This window comes from Clytia hemisphaerica, unplaced genomic scaffold (assembly GCF_902728285.1).
Source record: "Clytia hemisphaerica strain Z4C2 unplaced genomic scaffold, Clytia hemisphaerica genome assembly, whole genome shotgun sequence".
NCBI classification, from domain to species: domain Eukaryota; kingdom Metazoa; phylum Cnidaria; class Hydrozoa; order Leptothecata; family Clytiidae; genus Clytia; species Clytia hemisphaerica.
The window spans coordinates 296,171-321,685 of NW_027104020.1; the positions used below are offsets into that span (position 1 = coordinate 296,171).

Genomic DNA, 25,515 nt, shown 5'->3' on the forward strand with positions numbered 1-25,515 from the left:
GATCCTTAGGTCTTTCTGAACATCTCCTGGAAATTTCAGAGAGATATCTTTATTTTTCAGGTCGCAGTGAGCATTTTTGTCCTGCTGGGTGCTTGAAAAATCGCCCTAGCAACGGAAAAAATCCCGTTGCTAAGGACTTATTTTTTCAATCTCGGCCGAAACATAGCAATGTGATACACCAAAAGAAAGCTCTTTTTACGCCCTTTTCGAGCGTCAAAATATTATTTTCCGTGGCATTACGTCATCCTTAAAATTAAAGATGGTAGCTTCAGTAGTGTAACACATCAAAACAAGCTGAAAAGCAAGCTGTTAGCATGATTCTGCAGATTTCTTGGCAGGTTTTAGATCAAAACTTAATTTCTTTGATGGAAATGATTTGTTTAAATGAAGAATAGACTCTACAGAAGCCATAAAGTTGCTGTACATTGGTTATGTTGCTGGATTTCTACGAAAAACATTTAAGTTGCCGCCATTTTGTTTTGAGGAGCATCATAGGCGGTGAGAGGCGGTGTGTGCTTTTTGGTGGCTCACATAATGTTTTGTAGTGGATTTAAATGCAACTGAGATATTTCCAAGCACAACATGATGTAACAGAGATGGAAATGTGCATTATAATGAACTGGACCTAACTTCTGGAGACGCACATTCTCATCTGACACCCGCCACTCATAACAGCCTTCCTTCGGTCAAGAAGCCAGCTCATTGCTCATTGTCATCTAGTCTATGTGAATAAAAATATGCACGCAAAAAGTTTTCATGCCTACAGAGAGTTATGCTGGACTTTCAATGAACATTTTGACACACTTATGTGGCTGTTTTCACCCAAATTTGATGTTATCGCAAGATTACCGCAAACTTTGCTATGTATACATGACTTTAGCGCAACATGTTTTTGTTGATTTTTGGATATTTTATCAATTTTTGTGAAATGTTTTACTTTAACTTTTGAAACCTGACTGGTTGGAGTATTCAGTGAAGAAATTTTTTGAAAAGAGCTTTCCAACTTAAAATAATACCCATTTTTGCAGACTTTTGCCTTTTTCTTTGATTTTCTCAAAACGCGTTTCCGGGGGTTTGCATTCACCTTGTCAGAAATATCTTAGGATTGAGAGTAGCTACAGACTTGAAATTTTCAGGGAAGTTTCCTTACATGATTGTGTATTGAATGAATGGATTAAAAAGTTTTAAAATTGGTTTCCTGATTTTTAATCTCAAAAAAGCGTTTTTTTTCAGTTTCTTACCCCCTGGAAAAAAATTTCAATTTTTTTTTCACTCATTCCAGACCTTTTCTAAATATTAGTCATTTAAAAAAAAAACTAACTTCATAGGTCAAGCCGACTATTCAGAAAACCTGACACAAGCAAAATAAAGTATTTTACCCCCTGACTGATTTTACCCCCGTCTTTGGTTATTTTTAGAATTTTTTTTTATTTTTAGAAATGTTAATAGTTGATATACATTTCCTGAAAATTTCATTACGAAATGTAAAGAAGTTCTTGAGTTATTGCAAAAAATGTGATTTTTTGACTTTTGAAATCTGGCGGTAGACTACCACCTTAAGTTTATATCTCAGACTTAAATACTTCACCCTTTGTTGACCTAACCTGGCCTGGAGATCTATGCATACCCTATACTGATTGCGAACCCTGGTTAGGGTTGAGAGTCTGAAGCGTAAAAACTGGACAAAAAACACTGTTTTTAAAGAGTTATTATCTCGAGTTAGGTACAGAAATCACCTATACTTGCAATATATCTCCAATTTTAATTTTTTGAGAGCTTTCGACCAAAAATGTATAACAAGTGCTTTGACTAAAAAAATCAAACGACCTCAAAAGAATTAACAAATTTCCACTTACTATTTCTTGACTTTTTGTAAAATTGCTTCCTTAGTTTTTTGCTGATCTTTTGCATAAAAAGACAGAGGGCGTAGTTTTAATGGAAGACCTCTACAAAACCGCAGGTAGTATAGCTTCTTCTCTATAAGAGGAGCGTGGCCGAAGCTGTTTTCTCCAGAAAATATTTTTGTCCGTAAAAACCGAATTTTCTAATTCGGGGAAATTCCATATTTTAGGGGAAATGAGCTAGCCAAAAAATTTCTAACCATTGGCTTGGTTTTTTCTGATTTTTGATTTGGATCCTGACTCCTTCACTCCTATCGTTTAGGGTACCATGATAGACCCTCCCCAGACTCTCTTCTCTCAAAGTTGGCATTATTTCCCCTGCAATTGACCTGAGTATCAGAGGTTGAGTTTTCGAAGAATATATCAACCTCTGAAGACCAACAATAATAGAAATTTTATCGCGCATGTGTCAATCTAATCACTGTAGAAAGAATCAAAGATGAAGAGCAAATACTATTAATGTCTAGCAGACTGTATCAGTATGCAGTTTACTATTTACAATTTCCCCAGAAACGTCCAAATATGTAATTGAAATGAGTTTCTTTCGAAAGAAATCTTTTAAATGATTCCCAAATGTATAACAGTAATTACTAAACTATTAGTTTTGGTAATGTTACTTTGATGGAATGGAAATAATGTAGATCTTTATCCTTTATGTTATGATTCTCTATCACTGACTCTTTTTGAAAAGCATTGATGACATTTTTAAGTTGTGTTTTCAACGACGGGAATGAAAATATCAACTTTGAACTTCATCCAAGATCTTGGATGGTCGTCATGGTTACTTTTCTCTGCGTTGATTGCGCGCTGAATAGAATCTCGATTGGTCGACACAGGTCTATATATGATTTTTGCCTGTGCTTTTCACGGTACTGAGAACTCTGTTTTGATTTGTCTGCCTTCCGCTATCACTAAAGGCTTCTCGATTTCTTAGCTTTGAATCAAATTCTCTAGCTGTTCAAGAACCAAATATTATGACCATTCAATTTTTTATATAAATGATGTGTTCTGATTTCTAGGAAATTTTATTGCACTATATTTATGGTTTGACATGTTCTAAAATCTAGGACAAATAGTTTTCCAAGATAAACTTGTAAAATATTTGTTTTGCTCCACGAAAGTTGTGTTCTGAAAATTACTAGGGTTACTAGGCAACAAGATTGCATCAATTTTCTCTTGAATATACCCTGTCAGTCGGGACCACTACATGGAAAAGACAACTATTGCCTTAACGGGAAATATTTCCCGAACTGGAAGATGGAAAACTTCCCAAAATGGCTAGACTCTCCGAATCGGGAAGTTCACCGATCGGGGAAAGTGGCCTCTGAGCACGCCGGAAATGCCTTTGGAAAAGTTAAAAGTTGGCCCTCTTGTAAAGGAGGGAAAATAAATAACATTTACTAGGTAGTTAAGAAATCCACCGGGTAATTCTACTTTCCCCATTCCCTATTTGGAAACTTTTTCTCGATCGGGAAACAAAAGTCTTTTTGTTTACAAAAATTTTATTTCCCGTTCGGGGACGATGAAAAGTTCTTGATCAAGACGGGAACCAGAAAAGTGATGAAATTTTCAATTTGGAAACAGTTTCCTTTTCGGGTTATTTTTACCTTCCCGTTCGGGAAATATTTCCCGTTAAGGCAATAGTTGCCTTTTTCATGTAGTGGTACCGACTGGCTGTTCCCTTAAAAGATGTGTTCTGAAGCTTTTTAGGGTTACCTAGACAACAAGTACACGGTAGATGACCTTGATCATACCCCTGTCTCACCATAACACATCATCATTTTTAGCTGATTAATTTTCGAAGATCTGATCAACAGATCAAAATTTCTAGCTGAAATATGCTCTCAGAACACATCGGAAAAAAGGTCGTCTCGCTCGCTGGCTGCTTTCGAAAGATGGTCCACTGAAGTTGAAAATGGCGAAAGAAACCAGGTTTTTCGACTTCAACGAGCTACCTTAAACAAACTTATAATTTTCTATACAATAATTTTGTTGTGGAAAATTTAGCTGACACCAGGAGAGCGAATGAATGAAAACAAGGAACATTGAATGAAATCAGAGGATTTTACAATTTTATAAGAAAATTTCTCGAAAAGAGTAAAAAAGGAAAAAATTGCTAATAAAGAATACTGTACAAAAATCATCATCATCATTATTTCTATATATAATATAACAATAACTCTCATAAATCTCTTACCGAAAATATTAAATACTACTAATAATTTCTCAAAATATAATTCCTATCTTAAAATACATTCTAAGCGGATTTGAGGGAATAGAAAGAAAAAGCCTTCCCGAAATGCATTGTAACGGCTGGACAAGTGAATCTTGAGATTATAATTATTATCTTATCCAAAAGCCTCGTTAAATAACAAGAGTTCTCTTAGGTGCCAAACGGCCCCCCCTGCTTGTTTTTCGAAAATTTTCTAACCCCCCCCCCGAATCTTATTAGGACCCCCCCTGTTTATTAATTTTTAAGCTGATTTTAGCCTATAATTACCTTATTTTTGGGTTTTTAGAAGTACAATTTCCAACCCCCCGGCAATTAGGCCCCCCCTGTTTATTAAAATTTTGAAAATTTTCCAACACCCCCCATCCCCGTTTATTTGGCACCTAAGAGTAAACGTGTCAGGAAAATATGCCTGAAGGGCCCGACGTCGGTGATCTATTTCAATATTTTGAATTTGCTATTCAGAAACCCTCAATCAAAACCAAGTCACAAAATGATTAAGGTAAAAAAATAGCTACTCGTAATTCTTCATTATTATCACGTATTGGTTTGAGCGACACTGAATTGTGCTTCATCGTGCAGTGACTTCAAATGGTTAGCCTTTTGACTCACCTACAAAAACAAAAGAGCTCGAAGTGAAACATGATGGTAAGAAAAACGTTTTTCTTAATATACTGAATATAAACTTGATAAACTCGTACAAAGACGTGGTTTTACTACTCTGGTCTAGGATATATGAGTTTGCCTATGAAGATTCTATCAAAATGCATTTTTTATCAGAAAATATTTGGGGCTTTGGTCTTATTCAACACTTTTTAGGACAAGATTCTCGAAACGAAAATAGGAACCAAAAAGAATGTTGTTAAAGTCAAGCTCGAGCTTCATGCTTAGCGACTATTACTTTCTAAGTGAGCAAGTCAAATGAGAGAGAGGGAAACTTACCCGATTAGCCACCTGGTTTTCACCATCGCATCTGATAGGATATCTCTGCTGACGGTCCATCATACCGATGCGTGGCTTCTCCGGATAGTAATAGATCTCCAGATTGTGCCGATTATTGCCTGAAAAAAAAACACAATTTAAAAGGTTTTTCGTCGTGAGAATCACTTTTGAATTGATCCTAGTATATCCGTACTTAATTTTGTGACAACAACGGTATGGCTACTCGAAATAGCGCACACTATAAGTTCGCTTTACCTTCAACTATGGGTACGGCGTCCACAAAGAGAGAATATTCCACATGGAGATCAATATTTTCCAAACTTGGCGGACCGGAACGCACGATGTACAATCCTTTGTTTGTGAGCAAGGCTTTCAAGCGATCAGATTTCCGCAGCACTTCCATCGCTACATACCTATAAAATACATGAAATTGGAAAATGATCAAGAAATGTTCAACACCCGGTTCAGACATGTTCTAAACGTCAATAAAATAAATCTTATACAGACAACAAAGTCTCCTTTTTCTTTAAATTGGTAATTATAAAGGACGTCTTGAAAGTTTGTACATACTCTAAATGGTATAATAAAACGATTTATAAATCTGACTGGTCAAAACTTAAAATGACGGTTTTAATGAGCCAAATTGACCAATTGATGCACAAGCATGAATGTTGAAAAAACTTTTGGAAAGAAAGCTTTGAGTACGGAAACTTGTAGAAAAGAATGAAGATGAAAATTTACTATGAAAAAGGTAAGAGATTTAATTAATCATTTTTCATGAGAAAGGCTAGTTTCTAAACATCAACCAGAAATAGCGACCAGATGAATTTGGGTTATCGATTTTTTTCCCTTTTTCTAATCTCCTTATCATTTTAATATATCGTATTGAAGAGTAGCCTCACCCATGTGTAATCTTTAATTAGAGCCACGTGCCCAATGCGTAAAACAACCATTTCGAGGCTCTTGGAGCTTGATTATGGTGTCAATTTCTATCCTTTTGTATTACCAGCATCAAAATAATTAGGAAGTAACCAGTCTTTTGAAGAATCTTTTTAAAATGGTTTGTGGAGCTTTGCATTTAATCATCAGATCACTATTTCTGTCGAAATTAGTCATTTTGTCCACATAAAGACAATAGAATAATTGATCAGATTTATACCTCTGAAACTGTCCTTCCTAATTTTTTCCTACTGACAAGTTTTATCTATTCATACTAAAAGCGTCTCATTCAGCATAATTAAAATATTCGGTGTAATAAAACTTACAGAAATCATACTTAATGTCAATATTTTTGTCTATAGTGTCACTTTGTCAAGAAAATGACTTTTTAGTATTCTAAGGACTTGATTTGAACATTCTAAACGGTAGAGAAGGCAGATAAGCTCGATAACCCATCGCTGGTCGTGGCCACTTATAGTGGTCGTCACTGTGATATTTTATTGTATTATATTGTTTTAGGTCATCGAGACTAATCGAGGCCTATTTAGTGCTTTTGTTAATTTTGTTTATCACAGTCTTCTAAAGAAAGTCATTGAGACAACACGTAAAATATTTCATGGTCCACACGTGCCGCATATTAAAGGAATAGTGTATTGCTACAGTTGAACTCGACAGCAAAGAAACTCGCTCATGTTTTTCCCGCAAAAAGTAAAACTACCCGAGTGAGTATTTCCCGTCAAGGGCGCGAGAAAACCGAACGAGATTCTAGTCTTGCTCAAAAAACGAGCAAGAAGAAAATGGCGACTGGAAAATCTTTATTGATAAAAACTGTAATGTTTACGAGATCTTTATTGATCATTTTGTGGCTGAGCAGTGTTAATATTAACCGAAATAGGTCATATTATTATTGAACTATCATTATGGAAAGTTTCAAAGCATATTTTTCAGTGATGCTCGAGATTCAGCTGGATATGATTTTTAATGTGAAACTTTTAAGTGTCAAGCAAATAGGTAAAGCACCAAAATCATAAAGTGTTTTTATTCAACTATCTTTGTGCAAAGTTTCAATGTTTATTTTTCTATGATGCTGAAGATACAAGAAGATATTTAATATCAAGATTGAATTCTTTTGCTAACCAATTTATACAGAACTATCTCTTCTCTTGCTTTCAGTTAAATAACAATGTAGTCAATTTTGAAAACTCAAGAGGAGAAAGAGATTTCTATTTTCTCTCGAAAGTGTGCATATGGATCTGAGAAGTGAAATGAAACTCATCAACAAGACAAGAAAGACTTGTTCATCTCTCGAAAGTGTGCATATATGGATCTGAGAAGTGAATGAAACTCATCAAGACAAGAAAGTCTTGTTCAAAGAAGATTTTCATGGTTCGTACTTCAAAATATGGGACATTTTTGTTCATCCAATGACTTGAAAAATCAACTCTGGAGACTGTAGTCTACATAACTTCAGAATACCTCGATAGAATCATGGAACGCAGATATTATTTTCTCGATAAAAGCACTGTATCATGAGATTTTGCACGAACCAAATAAAATGAAGCGAAAAGTAACTCTACGATGAACGAAAAACTCTGGTTCTGAGCATCATATTGTACTGATTTGGAATTTTATGAAATAATGTTGAGGAAGTAGCAGTAGGACACATTGATTTGATTAAATTTAAAATCCTGTAACTATCATTGAAAATTAAGATCAAACCATCGATCAAGGGACTTTGTCTTCTTGTGCTTCTGGCATGGTTCGACTCTGAAGCTACATATCTCTGCATCCTTTTTGAAAGTCCTCGTACATGCTATGATTTGGGAACAGTTGAACATATTTTTCATGTACCAGTTTGTTTCGTTATGGATGGACATAGCTGCATTTTTTACAGTGGTATGGACATGCTGCTGTAAGAAGAACTGTTTACATTTTATTTACGTTGTTAACTTGAGTGAATGTGGAATATTGTGACTGGTGTTGTATGAAGTGACGATAAATACATATACTCAATGATAAAATTTTAAGATATTAAAACATTTTCTGCTAAAAAAAGGAAGTATTTTTTCACCAACAGTTTTGATAAAATTTTATTTTCTAGGTAACTTTTTTCCCTATGAAGTGCTACTGTGTGAAAAACTCTGAGGCTGAGGGTGCTTTAATTGAGAATTTTTTTTTTGAATGGAAAGAAATATTTTGGAAGGCAACTTCAAAGAGGAGGTCATATTATTATTCAAATACTTTTGCATCACTCTTGATAAAAGTGAAGCCATAAAGAATTTGTAAATACTTATATAGTTTTCAAAATCCAAATGTATGTACAGGAATTTTGTAATGTGATGTTATTTTTTTCAAAAAATGTTTTATGCATTATTTACTATTTGTTATTTTGTTCATCTGCTCTTGATGAAACACAAAGAACACAGGAAAACAAAAAAGAACTGTTTATATCTTCTCATCTCACAATCTCTTTGTGTATAGAAAAACTCTTGTGTAGTATTTACATTTGTGAATCAATTTTGGCATAGCAAAACAGAAAATTTCCTTCATATAAGTATGATACAAGACAGAAGAAATTACACGAAAGATTTTTCATTCCCCTCCCAACTTTTTTATGTCGCAAAGTATTTTTCGGTTTGTTTACATTACGAAAACGAAAGTGAAATCCCGTTCGACCAATCAAATTTTAAACTTTTATCGCGCTCGACCAATCAAATTCCAGACACGTGACCATAATATTTTGATTTGCGTAGCAATACACTATTCCTTTAAAAAGAGAAGAAAAAAGTTAAAGTGTGTGAGTGTTGAGAAAAAAAATTGTAAGAAAGAAGAGAAAATTAAAATTAAAAAGTCGAAACAAGAAAATACATAATAAAAGTTGAAAAATGGTTGATGTTGAGAAACTTGGCAAGAAGCGCAACGCTCTCACATCATATGTTAACAAGTTGGTTTTGGAGTGCGAAGAATGGAACAAGGATGCTTAAAGTAACAAAAACGCTCTTGAAACCACTTGTAAAATTTTAAATAAAAAGTTACAAATTATCATTGAGATTACGGATAACATCGTGGATGAATTAGACGATGAAGAGCAAATGGGAATACAATATGAGAAGTGTTCCAAAGTTGAGCGTCGAGTTGAGTCGTTGATTTTAGCCGTTAAAAGTGAATTGTCAAAAGAGAACCCAAAAATTGCTGTTAGTGATAGAGTGATAGTAGTGTCACAAGTACCCGAGAGAAACAGCGGAAAGCTGATATTCGTCTACCCAAATTGAGTTTGAAACCCTACGATGGAGATCCGTTGAAATGGAAAACATTTTTCGATACATTTGATTGTGCCGTTCATCAGAGAGATGATATGACCAACGTCGAAAAAATGACATACCTCACCAGTTTACTTGAAGGAGAAGCGGAATCTTGCATCCAAGGTATAACATTATCTAACGAAAATTACGATATTGCGCTCAAAATGTTAAAAGAAAGGTTCGGTGACGAACAGATAATTATTAGTGCGCATATGAATAAATTGTTAAACTTAGAAACAACATCAAACTTTATCGATATCAAAGAACTGAGAATGCTTTACAACAACATCGAAATTCAAATTAGAAATCTTCGTGGAATCGGACTGGAGGAGAAACGTTACGGCCCTATGCTCGCACCAGTTATTATGTCGAAATTGCCACAAGAAATAAAATTGTTGTTGACTAGAAAGTTCGGAAAGGATGTATGGGCAATCGATAAGTTACTCGAAGCCTTACAACAAGAAGTCGAAGCTCGAGAAAAGGTCCTTCTTACAGAGAATGAAGGTGTCGAAAATTACGAAAACCTAATGAGTACCGGTCGTCCTACAGACAGCAAAAGAAGACAACCGTTCCGTACCTTTCCATGCGTTTACTGTGGAAACGCTTCACACAAAGCCTATCAATGTTCCAAGATATCGAAACCAGAAAGTCGAAAGGATTTTCTCATCAAACAGAAACGATGTTTCAAGTGCTTGAAAATAGGACATGATAGTAAAAGTTGTAGATCGATGCGCAGTTGTTATCATTGTCGAAAAAATCATCATAGCAGTATTTGTAAAACCTTCAAGAAAGAGGAAGATACGCCAGAAGATACTCAGTCGAATTTAGCAAGCAGTTCGTGTACCGTTTTGCTACAAACAGCCAAAGCCAAAATCGAAAATGTCGAGAAAAATCGTTCGTCCGAAAGTAGAATTTTCTTTGACCCTGGTAGTCAGTTGAGTTATGTTACACCCACATTGAGTCGAAAGCTGAATCTAAAGCAAATTGGAAAAAAGGAACTTTGTATCCAATCGTTCGGAAACAACAAAACCGTCAAAACCTTACCCTTGGTCGAATTTAACGTGAAAACTTCGAAAGGACAGGTTCCTGTGCAAGCATACGTATCCGAAATCAGTCAACCCGTTTCGAGACAGAACACAGTCGAATGTCAAAAATGTTTTGAACATTTGAAAGGTTTAAAACTGGCAGATCCAAATCATGAAAAAGCCATCGATATTGATATTTTGATTGGCTCAAACTTTTATTGGGATTTTATACACTCTGAAGGTGCTGTTACTGGCAAGTCTGGCCAGCCCATTGCTTTGAGTTCGTCGTTGGGATACGTTTTGAGTGGTCCTGCTGATTTAAAAGAAAAGATTTCGTCCGGAATTTTTTTCTCACATGTTTTGAAAGCCGTCATTAGTGAAAATGATCGATCATCTGAAACCGTTGATAAGTTCTGGGACTTGGAGAGTCTTGGAATAAAATGTGAAAACTTTGATACCGAAAAACGTGAATTTGTGAAGGAGTTTGAGAACTCATTAAAATTTAACGAGAAAGAGAAAATGTATGAAGCTACATATCCAGTCAAAGAGGAGAATTGGTCGCTAGGAGACAATTATGAACTGTGTAGAAAAAGACTTCAATGTTTATCAAAAAGCTTCGAAAACAATCAACAATTATTGAAAGATTATCAAAAGATTTTCAATGAACAGTTAACAAAAGGTGTTATTGAAAAAGCGCCAAATGATCAAGAGGTTGGAAAAACACATTACATTCCGCACCACGCTGTTATCAAACCAGAAAAATCAACAACAAAGGTACGCATTGTTTATGACGCGAGTGCAAAGGCAAATAACAATGAGTTATTTTCTTTGAATGAATGTTTAGAGGCGGGTCCTCCATTGAATACAGATCTTTGAAATTTTGTTACGTTTTCGAACAGACAAAGTCGCCATTGTCGGTGATATTGAAAAGGCTTTTCTACACATAAAACTAAACAACGAACAGAGAGACCTTACTAGATTTTTATGGTTCAAAAATTCAGACAAAATTGATTTTAAAAACTTTGAAGCAAACGAAATTGTTGAGTACCGGATGTGCAGAGTTTTGTTTGGGATAAACGCATCGCCCTTCGTTTTGAATGCCACCCTACAACATCATATCAGAACAGCAAACGACGCAGAGTTCGAGAACAACCTTATCAAATCGCTACATGTGGATGATTTGACAACAAGCAAACGAACTGTTGCTGAAGCTGAAGAGTTTGTCGAGAAAACGAAAGAGCATTTATCGAAAGCATCGTTTAACCTGAGAAAATTCCAATCCAACTCGAAGGAACTTGAATCCAAACTCCAATCGAAATACGGAGAAACCGAAAACCCTACTGTGATGGGTAAGACGAAAGTCCTTGGTGTTACATGGGACAAAGAATCTGACGAACTTTGTTTCCAACTCAAAAGCTTAGCGAGTTTGAAACCGACGAAACGCAATGTGTTGAGAGCATTGGCGTCCATTTATGATCCGTTAGGACTGATAAACCCTATCGTGTTAACGTTGAAATTGTATTTTCAGAAATTGTGCCTAAGTAAAATTGATTGGGACACGCCCATCGACGGTGATTTGCTTTGTGAATGGCAAAATTTGGTGAAAGACTTTGAGTATACACAAGAGATCAGAGTCGAAAGAGCTTATTCGAGTGTTAAACAAAATGTCAAGGAAATTCAGTTACATGGCTTCTCAGATGCTTCTGACGACGCACATGGTTGCTGTATCTACACACGAATCGTATCAAAGGATGGTGATATCAAGACAAGCCTCGTCACATCAAAGTCACACGTGAATCCAATCAAGACGAAATCAAAAACCAAACCTGATGACCAGAAGTTGACGACACCCAAAATGGAGTTGGTAGCTATACTTATTGTATCACGTCTCATGAATGTTGTTAAGAGACACTTAGAAATGAACTTTGAATTTGAAAAATTTACTGTATGGACTGACAGTAGTGTTGCTTACTGTTGGGTCAAGAACATTGAAACTTCGAGAAAACAAGATAGATATATAAGAATATTTCTGATGAGATTAGACGAAATTTTGAATCTCTCTCCATTGAACTGAAATTAGTTGCTACAAAGCAAAATCCTTCGGACATTGCGTCCCGGGGGTCTAAGCCAGCACGTCTAGCTGGTTGTAAATTATGGTTTTATGGTCCTGAGTTTCTAATTATGCCTGAATCTCAGTGGCCTCGTTTGAAAGTCGGTGACAAATTTTCTGAGGTCCCTGATCCTCTAACTATACCTGAGAAGACGGGAACAAACCTCAAACCTTTTAGTGATGGTGTCAACAAGGGTCCTAATCTTCTAAATATACCTGAGGAGAAGGATACCCTTTCATTCAATATTAGTGATGGGACTGAGTGGATAACTATACCTGAAGCTCAGTCCAACCTTGGTGAAATTATTGACGTTCAAAGATTTCGGTCTTTTGAACAATTGTTACGTGTTACTGGGTATGTCTTCAAATTTGTGGAGAACATACGTTGTTGGAAAAATAAAAACAACAAAAAAATAAATAAGAAACAAATAAACAAACAGAATATTTTGAATGCTGATGATTTGCTATCAGCCAAGAAGAAATGGTTATTGGATGCCCAAAGAGGTATTCCAGACGAAATGAAGAAAAATCTTTTCCTTGGAGGGGAAGTGTACAGATGGAAGGGAAGATTGAACAATGCTCCAATTCCCTTTGACGCAAAGCATCCAATATGGTTACCTACGAACAGTCCACTTGTTGATTTGTTGATCAAGCAAGCCCACGACAAGGTAATGCATAACGGCCAACGTGAAACTTTGAACGAACTACGATCCCAATTTCAAATTCCAAGATTGCGTCAACGCGTCCGTCATTTTATCTACAAATGTACGATTTGCAAGAAACATGGTGGTAAAGCTTATTGTTATCCAGAATCTTACGATTTACCAAAGTCTAGACTACAAGTTGGTGCCGCTTTCCAGAACATTGGAATCGATTATTGCGGTCCATATTTGGTGTATAATGTATTCGACAAAACGAAAGAAAAGTTCAAGGTATGGATTTCATTGATCACATGTCAAGCCAGTCGGGCTGTATATTTAGACATTGCTACAGACTACAGTGGAGAGTCGTGCATTGAAGTATTAAGGAGATTTATGAATCGCAGAGGAATCCCAGAAGAAATCTTTTCAGACAAAGGTTCGACGTTCACTGCAGAAAACGTACAAAACTTTGTTACAAATTGTCAAATTCGATGGAAGTTTAGCCTCGAGAAAGCACCTTGGTTTAATGGGTTTACAGAGAGACTTGTGAAATCCGTGAAAACGTGTTTGAATAAAGCTTTGAACAACAAAACGCTGAAGTACGATGAATTCCTTTCGTTATTGATTGAAATTGAACGAACAATCAACAACCGTCCTTTAACCTTCATCTATGACGAATTGACAGAAGAACCTCTCACCCCGAATCATTTATTATACGGTAAACGTCTCGGACGTAACACAAATACACAAACGACAACAGTGACAGTTTGAGTTGTCAGAAAACACGAAGCAAGCAATTGAACACTTTTGGAAACGTTGGAAAACAGAATACTTACTCGAGTTGAGAGAAACACACAAGAAACTTGCACGAAAGAACTCAAGCGAAATGATCAACGAGAATGATATCGTTTTAATCAATGAGGAAAATGTTAAACGTAATGATTGGAGGAAAGGTAGAGTGAGTAAATTGTTACGAGGAAGAGATGGTAAAGTTCGCGGAGCCGAACTCGTCGTTGTAAACAAATACGGTAACGGAATTCTCCGAAGACCTATCAATAAACTATTTCCGTTTGAGTATCATCACTCACGAGTAAGTGATGACAAGAACAATCAAGAAGTGAAAATCAAATTCATCGACGAACGTGACCTCCCCTCGTGCGTGGGAGTGTGATATTTTTATTGTATTATATTGTTTTAGGTCATCGAGACTAATCGAGGCCTATTTAGTGCTTTTGTTAATTTTGTTTATCACAGTCTTCTAAAGAAAGTCATTGAGACAACACGTAAAATATTTCAGTCACTTCTGGTCGATGTTTTGAAACGCCAAAGCAGAATAATGAATCAATGAACATTTAATGAATGACCCTTCAAAGTTTAAGTTTATTCTTTCTAAACGATTTGTTTCGAGTGCACTTGGTAACATCGATTGGTAATGGTTTCAATGCCAATATTTTTGTAGTAATACCATAGAGATATCAATTAATCTTCTAATTATGTGAATAATTTTCTAGAATTGAAAAGAATTCAATCAGTCGTGAGAAAATATGCAATTAAAATATGATCAAAACAAATGAATGCAATTACTACTTCGCAGGTTCAAAAGAAATCCCATTGGCACTAAGGGACCCCTCACATGTGCCCTTCATTTAGAGGAAAAACGCTTGATAACTCTCTATTAATTCATATCTCATAATACTTGCTAAATTCACTTTACTGGTAGCAGCCATTTTTTGTTTTGTCACGATATCACAATAAAAGCATGCAACGCCTAAAACTTAATTCTTAACAGCAACAACAGATGGCCATGGGTCAGAGTCTCCGTTAAGGAGTCTATCAGGGTTGGCTATCATCTTTTTCATCCGGATTTGGGATTTGGGATTTGGGATATTAAGTGAGCTTTTGAGCTCGATGATTGGCTAAAGCAAAACCATGATACTAAAACAAACTTCACTCGTCAACATAAACATGAAATCCCAGTGGTTTTTGCAACTTTCGTTTTACGGCAAAAGGAGACGCGATTTCGATCATTTTGACAGAACAACCAGGTCACATACGCCACATTACTAGAAAGCAAAGTGCCTCATTCCGCAATGAGGTATAAAATTTAAATTTGACGCTCTTTCTGGTGGCGTGTCCAAGAAAGCCCAAAATAAATCTATCCCTTTGAATGCGGTTGAAAGTAATCCCTAAAGGTATAGCTACACGAACACGTATTATGAAACTAGATACTTGGCAATCAATATAGAGTAAAAACCGTGTCCGTTAACTATCCTTGAAAAGCATTCGGAAACCAGGCCGAAAGAATTCCACAAAATCGCGAAACTGAACTGCTCAATAAGAAGGCAGCAAACGTAATAATCAGTAAAAGGATAACCAACCAGTACACAGCCTATCAAGTACATCAATGACGTAAGTAATGCAAATTCAAAGCCACAAATGTCAACAACAACGATAGGAAAATTTATAAAAAATAAATAAGGCGAATTTGTCTTTTCGTTTTTTATAGAGAAAGTGCATTTTGTTGAATGTTATTTTCATTTGCAGAAATTAAATTACTTCGCAAAAAAAAACAAAAAAAAACATGGCTGCTACCACCAGTAAAGTGAATTTGGCTAGTATTACTACAAAAATATTGACATTGAAACCATTACCAATCGATGTTACCAAGTGCACCCCAAACAAATCGTTGTATCATCAGATTCTTAATAACAGGCAATCGACGTCAGAAAGACAAGCCAAACAGTTCAACCTGGGAAATACTCATTGCACAGCGAATCCTATCGATGCAGCCGACTTCGTTCTTGAAAGGGAGTATGGCGAAAGTTCACTTTACGTTCAAGGTGAACACTCAAGTGTTTTCATACCTCCTACATTCGTTTCGAATCAATACAAGAAATATTCTACTGCTATCCTCGATTATGACATCAAAAAAGACATTGGAAGACTTTTGGATAATTCAAAACAAAATTCACCAATGAATTGGTTCACGAGAGAATTGGAAGCTTTTATGAGCACGCAACATGGTGGCGAAAGTATTGATGCAAAGGATTTTCAACGATGGACATTGAATCTTCAAATCATCTACTTAGCTATTGTAGAGCTGAAGACTGATCAAACAACCTTACCGTCAACTACGTCAGACCTTCGAGTTTTCATCCAAAGCGTTATCGCAGCGCTACCCTCCCCATCAGCTTTAAAAACACTTCTCTGTAAAAATCTTTCGGCAAAGATCCTGAGAAAGCAAATCAAGCAAATGGTTGAAAACAACTCAACCGAGGATTCAAACCTTCAATGGCTTTTCGGATTGGAATTATCTGACACTGGTGAAAAGATGGAGCATTGGTTTTATAACCAGCTCGTAGCCTTAAAAGATGACACTCTCCGGGACACAGTTGCTCTTTCATCCCTTACATTCATGACAAATTTGAAAAGTAAGATGCACAAAGAAATTGATTTTTTAATCATATCTTGGCAAAGGAAGCTCATAATCTCTGTCGAGCTGAAAAGAACAGTTGCAGATGAGAAAGTCTTTGAGCAGTTGGAATCGAACCATCGAATTTTTGAGGAGAGACTTGGAGATCAATTGAAATCAGGCTGGACTTATTTCCCGGTCGTTTGCGTTGAGAAAGACGCCCTGTCAGTCAACAGTCAGCACTATGTCACCATGGAAACTGAAATTAAGGCGTGGCTAATCAGTATCTTCAACAAATTCCCAATCGTGCAAACAACACCTACATCAAATCCCTTGGATGAAGTGAAAGATCTCCTGAAAATTTTGGTATTTGCAATTCACGTATCGAAAAAAGACCAAGTTGCACCCATTACAACCTCCAGATGGGTCGAATACACCAGCAACGCTATCGAAAATGTGTCAACAAGTCATAACATCATATTTTACTCAAGCCAACAGTTGGCAATAATGAACAACGATGATCCTAGCCACAAGAAAGTGATGGTACGTAGGCCATTTGGTGTTGGCAAAAGTATCTTGCTTATGCAGAAGGCCATACAATTAAACACACAATCTGAATACAACGGAAAGGTCATGTGTATTGTTGGTGTGGAAATTCGGGCTACCAATGAATGGAATGAACTCATGCTGGCTAATAGATTGAAGATGGAGCTGGAGGAAGATCGAGGAATATTCGTTGAAACCTTTGATTTGGTAAGCGTTCAATTATTTTATATTCAAAAAGGCACGAAATCAATTTACTATTTGCGAATTTGAAAAGAAAAGTCTAAACTTTTGTCAAACTTTATACTTTTTCACAAAATTTGACGAGACTGCATAAATTATGGATTATAATCAGAGCCTTCTGATAAGACCTTCTCAATCGCAGTGATGAAATAAAAATTAAACAGAACATAAAATATGGGGCTAAATAATTTCAACTTTCTCTTTTATTCGACAGCTTTCCAACTACACTACTCTCCTTGGAAAGGTCAAATCACGTGACATCAAAGCAATATTCATTGACGAATGCAACGTGTGGAAACAAGCCATCAAATGGATGGAGGAAGTAATGCCACTCGTTGACTACCAGTGGTCGATTTCCAGAGGAATTTCCGGAATTCTCGAAATGTTGTAATGGCAACCAAATCAGTAGCAGAGAAGAAAGATTACCCATACAGAGAAGGTATCAACATGCCGCCTGACAACTTCCCTGGTGGTTGTGCGCCCGTCTTTGTGGATGTGTTCGAAGATGCGATAAAAGAAGCCAGAAAGCGTACGAACGAGGGAATCCTTGTCATTGTTCCAAGGGAATTCGATGTGCAAGACTTTTGTGAGTTTTTGAAGAAGTCGGGCGAGAATTGTAAAGCGTACATCAGAACAAAACGAGATTTTGGTAAGGGACAGAATCCGTACAAGTTTCTTCAAGAAGGAAACGTTTTGATCATTGAAGAGCATAAATCTTTAGGATTCGAATGGTGGACAGTTGTTGTTGTGATTGAGGAGGAGATTGGTGGTTCCACTTTCCACGTGTGCAATTACATGTTGCGATGTATCACAAACCTCTTCGTGGTCAACAAGAAAGCGGACGGGGGTGAGGGAAGCAATTAATTGCCGTAAGTTGAGTTGGGATTGGCCACATAGACGCCTGGTAGATTTTGAGAGGTTTCTCATTGGGTAAAGATTCGCAAAGAAAACTTCTATTATGGTAACGAGCAAAGATAAGTTACAAGAACTTGATTTCGTTTCTTCTTCTTAATTTTTTGTCTATATTTACGAGATCGTTATTTGAAATATTTTTTTTCAATGTAGGATATTTCACGTAGATTATCTTAGAAAATAAATCTTAACATTCTTTGGTTCAAATTAATTCTTTATTCTAATGAGTTATTCACTTTTTTCTCTTCAGTTTTTTTAAGGGCGGCTAAGAAATAGGGGAAGGCTTTTCCTGTAACACTCCTTAACTTATGATTTAGTTGGCCTTTCTGATGACGTCACCCATCATGTCGAAAGTGAGCCAAATTCGAAAACTTCCTCTTTTTTTTCATTGCCATTCCAAACTGACAAAACTTTTATAAAAAATTCTACTATTTTAAAAGGCTTATTTTATCTTAAATGTTCAATAAATTACTGTTTAAACGATATATTTGACATTAAATGAATGTGTCAATTTTTTATGACACCTTGCTGAGATGTAATCATACTCAAAGTGTGAAAATCGCCGGTAAATCCCAGTTAGATGTATCGGAAATATTTCCTGTCCATACCCAACCCAATAGGTATCTATCAAAGTTTATAGCACATGTTTTTGAAATTTTGAGAATGGAAAGCCCCTTCATATACTTCACTGAGAACTATGTACAGTATGTGGCCCCCAAAACGGCGATTAAATTTGAAATTTCTCTCAAATCTAGAGGAAAAGAGATTTTACAAAAGTTTTGCAGCATGAAAACCTTTAACATCTCTACTTTATTTCCTGGAAGTTCCTTTTCAAAATTTTTAATTTGAATAATATTTTTCAATCGCTTAAAGATAGGTAGCTTTTTTCTAATGGGCCCCAAAACGGAGGTTTGAAATTTTAGCAGCTTCTCGAGATATCTTTAAGATATGAATACAAAATTTTGACCATAGTTTTGAAATGTGATTTAGAGGGTTTTGGGCATAAATTTATTTGATAACATTTTTATAGTATACCCCTGGTTGTCAAAATTCAGGTTTGGGGCCCCCAAAACGGTGGTGTAGTTAAAATCAAATTATTAAGCCCAGTGGTAAAAGGGGGAAAAACTATGAACATATTTGTGTTTTCCCTTAAATTTACGACCCGATGGATGTAAAATTTATGATTTTTATGAAGTATTTCAAGATTTTCGATATTTCAAAGTCCAAACTGAAAATTTAGAAATTTGCAAAATGACAATTTTGATTTAACAACGTCTTAATCAAGTTTTTGAAAACAAATCTCTTTTGAAAATAGTTTCATTCATGTATGGTATAAGCTGTGAAAATTTTAGAAAAAAGCTTAACTGAAACTGAAAATATTAAGCTTTAAAGATATTTTTCTCCTATATTTTGCAAAAAAAATGACAGAATTTGCCGTTTTTGCTGATTCAGCGAAAAATTTTATATATAATGTTAATTTTTTGTTATAAACTATTAACTCAAGGTGATAGGAATAGAATTCCAAGATTTTTTGCTTTTTCTCATATTTAGAATTTTCGGTTTTGTCAATGCTGTTTCTAGGGCTCCAAAATACTGGTTGACCTTCAAGATGCTATATCTTTTACCCAGCCTCTAAAGTCAAAGATGTATTTGCATTTTCTGAACGGCATTAGGTGTAGAAAGTTTCCTATACCCCGTTTTCATAACTTATTTTCAATATCCAAGGAGCTAAAGTGAATTATATGCAATTTTTATCTAATTTTGGTGTTAAAATATTTCCTTTAGACGCAAATATGTTATTTTGAATATGTCTCAAACCAGCAAAAACATGCTAATTTTTAAGTATAACCATCATTCTTTCAAAATAAACAAAAATCGTTTAATTCTGATAAATCTACAAGTCAGAATCTTCATTTTAATGAAAACCTCCGTTTTGGAGGCCGTCTCCGTTTTGGGGGCCATATACTGTAATAACTTTTAACATTGTTATTCTTTAATCGATAAAATTAAGTTATACTTTAATAAAACCAAACTCCAGCTAGTTCTAGTTCTAAGATTCAAAGAAGCTAAAAGAAGAGGGATGTTATAGCAAAAAGAAATTGCAAAAAAATTGCTCACATTTCTTGGTCATCGCCTTGATTGAAACATCTCAAAACTTCTTGTCCTTCCGAAGCGTTCTTTGAGTACTTTGACAACACACCACCCGGTCCATAACAATTACGTTTCAACCGGACCACCGGTGGTACCGGAACACTCGTTTCAGTGGATGTCCGTACTGCGGCCGCTGTGCCGGAGGCCAGGTCCAGCACACCAGCCATAGGTTTAGCCACCGTTCCCACAATTCCTTTTCCAATGCCCGATAAGAAACCCTAGAAAGAAGGGGCAACGAGCCATTGGTGATGAATGAGGAAATTAGTGCCTACGACATCTAAGTTTATGAGAAAAAAAAACAACATATTTATAGTATGATAAATTCATCGCGAAAAGTAGTACTAATCCAAAAGACATATACCGCCAGATACCGCGCCTAATTCCTTTTAGCTTTTGATTATTCGAGGATCCGTAATATTGTTGAAACTTTCTTGAAATAGAGAGATACTTACGCCGACACCTTTCTTTGAAGCACCTTCCAACGGTTCCGTGATCATGCTGGTTAGCCCACCGAACACACCCTTACCCAGGCCCTTCAAACCGGCTGAAACGTGCGATGTACTCGACTGTGATCCTTGAGTTGTGTCACGTGATACTTTGGAAGTTTTCCCTGACGCTGACCACAAGCCGTCCGCTAACACGCCTGTCATCTGAAATGTATTGAAGTAAATATTGCTAGCGTTGATATTTTTAGTTTTTATAGCAAAAGTGGTGTAAAAAGTTTCAATTCACAAAGAGTGTTTCCAATCAGTGCACTCTCGCTTATTCGAATCTTTCTATAATCCGAATCATTCTTTAATTGCAATCTTTCTATAATTCGATTTCGAATCAGCCAAAGTGCTTTGAAAGATTGGCCAATGCAAGATACGCTCCCAAAGAACCAGAGAGGGTTTGAATGACTATTCCCGATTGTCATTAATATTCACAACACTTAAACGATAACATGATACCTTAGCAGCGCTGTTGGACATTCCATGAGCCACGTTGACAAACAATCCACCCACGTTGCCTTTCTTCAGCAACCCTTCCATACCAGAGCTGAAATCTTGAAACAAACCCATCGGATTGCCCAGTATGTCCAGTGAACCAAGGATGGAAGTGATTTGATTCTTGAATGTTTGAATGTAGTACTCTTTGATGTGCGTTTGTAGCGAGGGGAAAGTTTCGAACATATTGTTACGAATGTAACTTTCGAATACAATGACTGCTGCATCGAAACTTGCCAAATATAGTCCTAGTGGAATGAATGACAAATGCATGTTGTGACAGGTCTTTCTAGTGCTTATGGTGGATTCGATTTCATCAAAAATCACGGAGCACAGTGCACTCGGTAAATGCAAAGGGAAGATTTCATAGCTGTCTATTTTGTTCCGAATCTAATGTCATTGCTCGACCTTTATTCAAATTCTCAATTATTTGATTTCTGATACTCCACGTGTTCGAGTTGTGGAGAGTCTATCGTATTTTTCATTGTGAGACCGACTAAAGCGCACCCGATACAAAGTACTTATGCCTTTATTTCAAATGTGAAAAGTATGACATAGCGATCAACTAACCTAGATTCTTCTTGATGGTAGCAAGCTCGCCATCAATCTTGCCAGTGACCACCAGACTGATGTTCAAATCCCCTTGGTTCACTTTGACGTCTTCGAAAAAAATCTTCTGTTGAATTTCGTCATCCGCTACATCCAACCTGTGATGACTATCGAAGAGGTTTTGGATTTCAGCAGTGGGCGTGTCCACCTCTTGCATCATCAGCGATTGGACAGCTTGTATCAGTTTCAACAGCAAACGATCTTCCAGTCGGATGTATAAACGCGTCACGTCCAAATGAAATTTCTATTGAAAGATAAGACCGAATCAGTCACTGAATGACAAGCGACTTACAAATACTCTTTTTTACCAGCAAATGTTTAAAAAACTTGACAATCTGAAGGGTATCGTGACCTCTACTTGACAAATACAATGTTAACATGGACGTACTAGGTACATAGTTGATTCTGTCTGATTAAGTACATCATCCTTATCATGAGAAAAGAAGGGGGGAAAGGCAAAAATACCTTGAAAACCAAGAAGCCATAATCCGGATCCTTCTCCACTTTCAACAATATTCGGAGATCCGTCCGATCGGCGGACTGGTTCTGTCGTGCAGTCGAAGAAGAATTTGTGGAGGCGGTAGGTGGTGCAGCAAAAAGAGCGACAGTCTGTTGAGAACCGAACAATTGGTTGTCGATTTGCACGGCACCGATGCGTATTTCAGCCTGATTGGTGCGCGGTGTGAACTCATACATGAAACGAATGTGAGAAAAAGTGGCGAAGACAACTTCTTCTGGGTAGAGGTTGACTAAGGATAATCCAAAGCCAGCTGCTAATGAAACGCTGATCTGAAAGAGAGATTGTGATTTAATGCTTAAACTTTTTCAATATGTGTATAGCAAGATTTTTGAGGTCTGAGCTAACGTGTCTTTGAAAGTACGAACCGATATGGACCTCGAAAGATAGTTATTAAATTCGAGAGAGTCGAATGCAGATTAAATCAATAAAATTTATAAAAGCAACCTCAGTGGAAGGGATTTTTCTTCGGGACAAATCCAAGCCATGAAGTTGAGGAGCACCTTCGATGAAAACCATATCCTCTTTCTCAAAATCGTGTTGTGAATCCGAAACCTCCACAACTTGAGTCGGTCCTATCGCATACAGCCGCACCGACAGCACGCCCGACCCAGGTCTCAGTTTCTGTCGACGAATTGCGTAATAATGCTTATCAAAAGTCTCTCCCGTATATTTGGTCAGTACGGCCAGCGTGTTTGCACGTAGACCGTCCACTCCTTGCACGGCGTAACCGTTCATACAACACTTCAACGAGCTGGACTCGAAAAACCAAGTCTGTGTCGATGCTCTGTCTGGATTGTATTGATTCAAAACCAGCTTTTGAATGACATTTCCTTTGCCATCTTTAGTTTGTTCCACGTCCAGTACCATTCTCCGTGAAGGCGCGCTACTCGTTCGTCTTACTTCAGGTTTGAATTGCACCAAGTTGCCATCAGCGTTCATGCGCCACAGTTGAGAAAGTTTGTGTTCAGCTTTGATGGCCAGCACAATTTTGCGATCGTGGACGACATCTAACACTAACTGTGTTGTCTGGGGTGCGGAAGAGGTCGCTCGCAATGATGACGGTATGGACTCCCTATATCAAAAATAGAGAGAACATTAAGTTATACAACGTAGAAGAAGATTTGAACATGGACAACTATATAGCTCTTCGCTTTCTTGTGATTCTGTATCTGTTTGCTTCATATTTACATTCGTCACTGGGTATTTATTTTCCGAATGTAATAATAGTGTTATTTTTGGCAAACCTAAAATTTGAGGCCCGCTATTTCAAAAGTAATGAAGGGGCTCACCTGGAGTTCCCATCAAAGGCGATGAAAATGGCGTTTTGGTAATACAACTTTCTGTAACCACCTTTCATCTTGGTGCTCAAATCATAACTCTCTGAGCATTCTTGAAACACATTAAAAGTCAATGAGTGAGGTTGTAAGGGTTCATCCATGACGTAATCTTTGCATTCTTTGGGGCGTATCACGTTCCTGATCTCCGAGTTATTTTCATTGGTTTGGCAATAAAACAAAGGCACTTCTGAGAAATTCAAAATGCGATAAGGCGGTGGGAAATCTTCACCGTTTAGAAAGACACAACGGTAAGTGCCGTTTTTGAATGCGACGCTCACTTGTAACGTCACTTCTTCATTACGATTCGACTTGACGGCTAAATGATACGTCGTTTCTTTATCGATGCGAAATCCACCTGACCACTCTCCTATGTCGTGTAAACGGAGCCTTAGAATACGATCCCATTTAGCGGACCAATGAAAATTGGTGAGAACGCCTGGATCACACGGTAGCACGTCTTCCTCACTCTCATTACCCGTCGAGCATTGCGTCACTTTCAATTTATACTCTGTTAAATTTTTGATTTGAAACAGCGGTACAAAAGTCACAATCTTAGTCCTAGAGAAAACACCTTTTCCCCATTTCGTAATGATGCCGACTTGATACGCTTTTTCCATGCGATCGCCCTCCCGCCTCACATAGAGAGAACGATGCTCGAATTCTTTCTCGTAATTAAAAGCACGACTCCAGATGGATGTGGACTTTCGGTTAGGGAACTCGTTTCTCCTGTAGTTCTTACCGACGCGCATTTGACAAGTGTACATGTATTCAGTGGAGAAGAAGGAGAACAGGAGAGGCGTTAGACTTCTGGCTTCTTCGTGCTCTTCAAACTGTCCAGCAACCTCTTTCTCATCTTCTTCACGCTTGAATACCAATGGAATGGACATCTTGTTCACCAACCAAAACGGTGCAGAAACAGAAATCTAAAAAGAAAAGAAATTGCATAACACACTCTTTTCGGGATCCTAAAATGGTTGCAGGCCTCGTTTTCAAAAAGAATAATTACTTCAACCAAAATTTATATAATTAATATACGTGCCCAAACGACCGTTATTTAAAGTGCGAACGTTCGCAATTCCGTTCGCTAATTATGTATTAAGTGTTTAAAGCACCATACAATTCTATGGAGAAAAGGAGCATGATGATTTCAAAATCCATCAGTGTTGCATTTTTTTGAAAAGGGCGTGATAAGGTGTGGATAACCTGCTTTGGAGTTCGCGCTTTATATTCTCCTAAATATTCAAGATGTTCAGGATTCCCTTTCGAAAAAATTTCAATTCAGATACCTACCAAGACAGTACCACTGCGATATTTGATGAAGGCCCTCAGGAAGAGCACACGATCATGCATATCATAAAGGCGGATGGGTTGCACGTAGTTCTTTTCTTCCGATGAAACGCGGATAGGATCGGATCGTTGGAAATTGTCACAGGAGAAGAAGACCGACATTTCGTCGCCCGCATGGTGTTCCACGTGCAAAGGAGTGACGTCACCTGTCATTACCACGCTCTTCATCGCGGAACCTTTGAATGTGTAGAAGAGATCGCAAGGAAGCTGATTTTCCAGCACAACACTGTGTAGGAGGGTTATGTGATGTTCAGGGTGCGAACATTCGACGAACTCGTAATCTCGACTGATGCGATTCAACGCAAGCCGACGAATAACCGCTGTAAACCTGCCAACATGAAGAAAATTTACACTTATACAAGACA

At 37.0% G+C, this 25,515-nt stretch overlaps 3 protein-coding genes across 4 annotated transcripts in view; 2 read left to right on the top strand and 1 right to left on the bottom strand.

Moving 5' to 3' along the window:
* Positions 1 to 4,472: 4,472 nt before the first annotated feature.
* LOC136811451 (intermembrane lipid transfer protein VPS13D-like) overlaps positions 4,473 to 25,515 on the bottom strand; it is a 130,073-nt gene continuing 109,030 nt past the window's right edge. For both annotated transcript variants that reach the window (XM_067068059.1, XM_067068058.1), the window contains exons 47-57: positions 25,094 to 25,478; positions 23,756 to 24,726; positions 22,911 to 23,538; positions 22,412 to 22,735; positions 21,908 to 22,190; positions 21,302 to 21,585; positions 20,804 to 21,001; positions 20,319 to 20,569; positions 5,329 to 5,486; positions 5,074 to 5,192; positions 4,473 to 4,743 (exon numbers count right to left, since the gene is read on the bottom strand). In XM_067068059.1, coding sequence (XP_066924160.1) covers positions 4,669 to 4,743; positions 5,074 to 5,192; positions 5,329 to 5,486; positions 20,319 to 20,569; positions 20,804 to 21,001; positions 21,302 to 21,585; positions 21,908 to 22,190; positions 22,412 to 22,735; positions 22,911 to 23,538; positions 23,756 to 24,726; positions 25,094 to 25,478 — 3,676 coding nt within the window. In that variant the 3' untranslated portion in view covers positions 4,473 to 4,668. The remainder of the gene's footprint in view (positions 4,744 to 5,073; positions 5,193 to 5,328; positions 5,487 to 20,318; positions 20,570 to 20,803; positions 21,002 to 21,301; positions 21,586 to 21,907; positions 22,191 to 22,411; positions 22,736 to 22,910; positions 23,539 to 23,755; positions 24,727 to 25,093; positions 25,479 to 25,515) is intronic.
* On the top strand, positions 9,198 to 11,215 carry LOC136811564 (uncharacterized). The gene has a single exon (XM_067068186.1). The coding sequence runs from the start codon at positions 9,368 to 9,370 to the stop codon at positions 11,213 to 11,215; it is 1,848 nt and encodes a 615-aa protein (XP_066924287.1). The 5' UTR covers positions 9,198 to 9,367.
* Positions 15,578 to 18,490, top strand: LOC136811446 (uncharacterized). Its single transcript, XM_067068051.1, has 2 exons — positions 15,578 to 17,255; positions 17,503 to 18,490. The coding sequence occupies exons 1-2, from the start codon at positions 15,672 to 15,674 to the stop codon at positions 17,677 to 17,679; spliced, it is 1,761 nt and encodes a 586-aa protein (XP_066924152.1). The 5' UTR covers positions 15,578 to 15,671; the 3' UTR covers positions 17,680 to 18,490.

What these genes read in the sequence shown, in the direction of transcription:
- LOC136811446 (XM_067068051.1), top strand. Translation starts at nt 15,672, where the DNA reads ATGGCTGCTACCACCAGTAAAGTGAATTTGGCTAGTATTACTACAAAA. An exon ending in TCGTTGAAACCTTTGATTTG is followed by an intron (nt 17,256 to 17,502) that starts GTAAGCGTTCAA and finishes TTTATTCGACAG; the next exon opens with CTTTCCAACTACACTACTCT.
- LOC136811564 (XM_067068186.1), top strand. Translation starts at nt 9,368, where the DNA reads ATGACCAACGTCGAAAAAATGACATACCTCACCAGTTTACTTGAAGGA.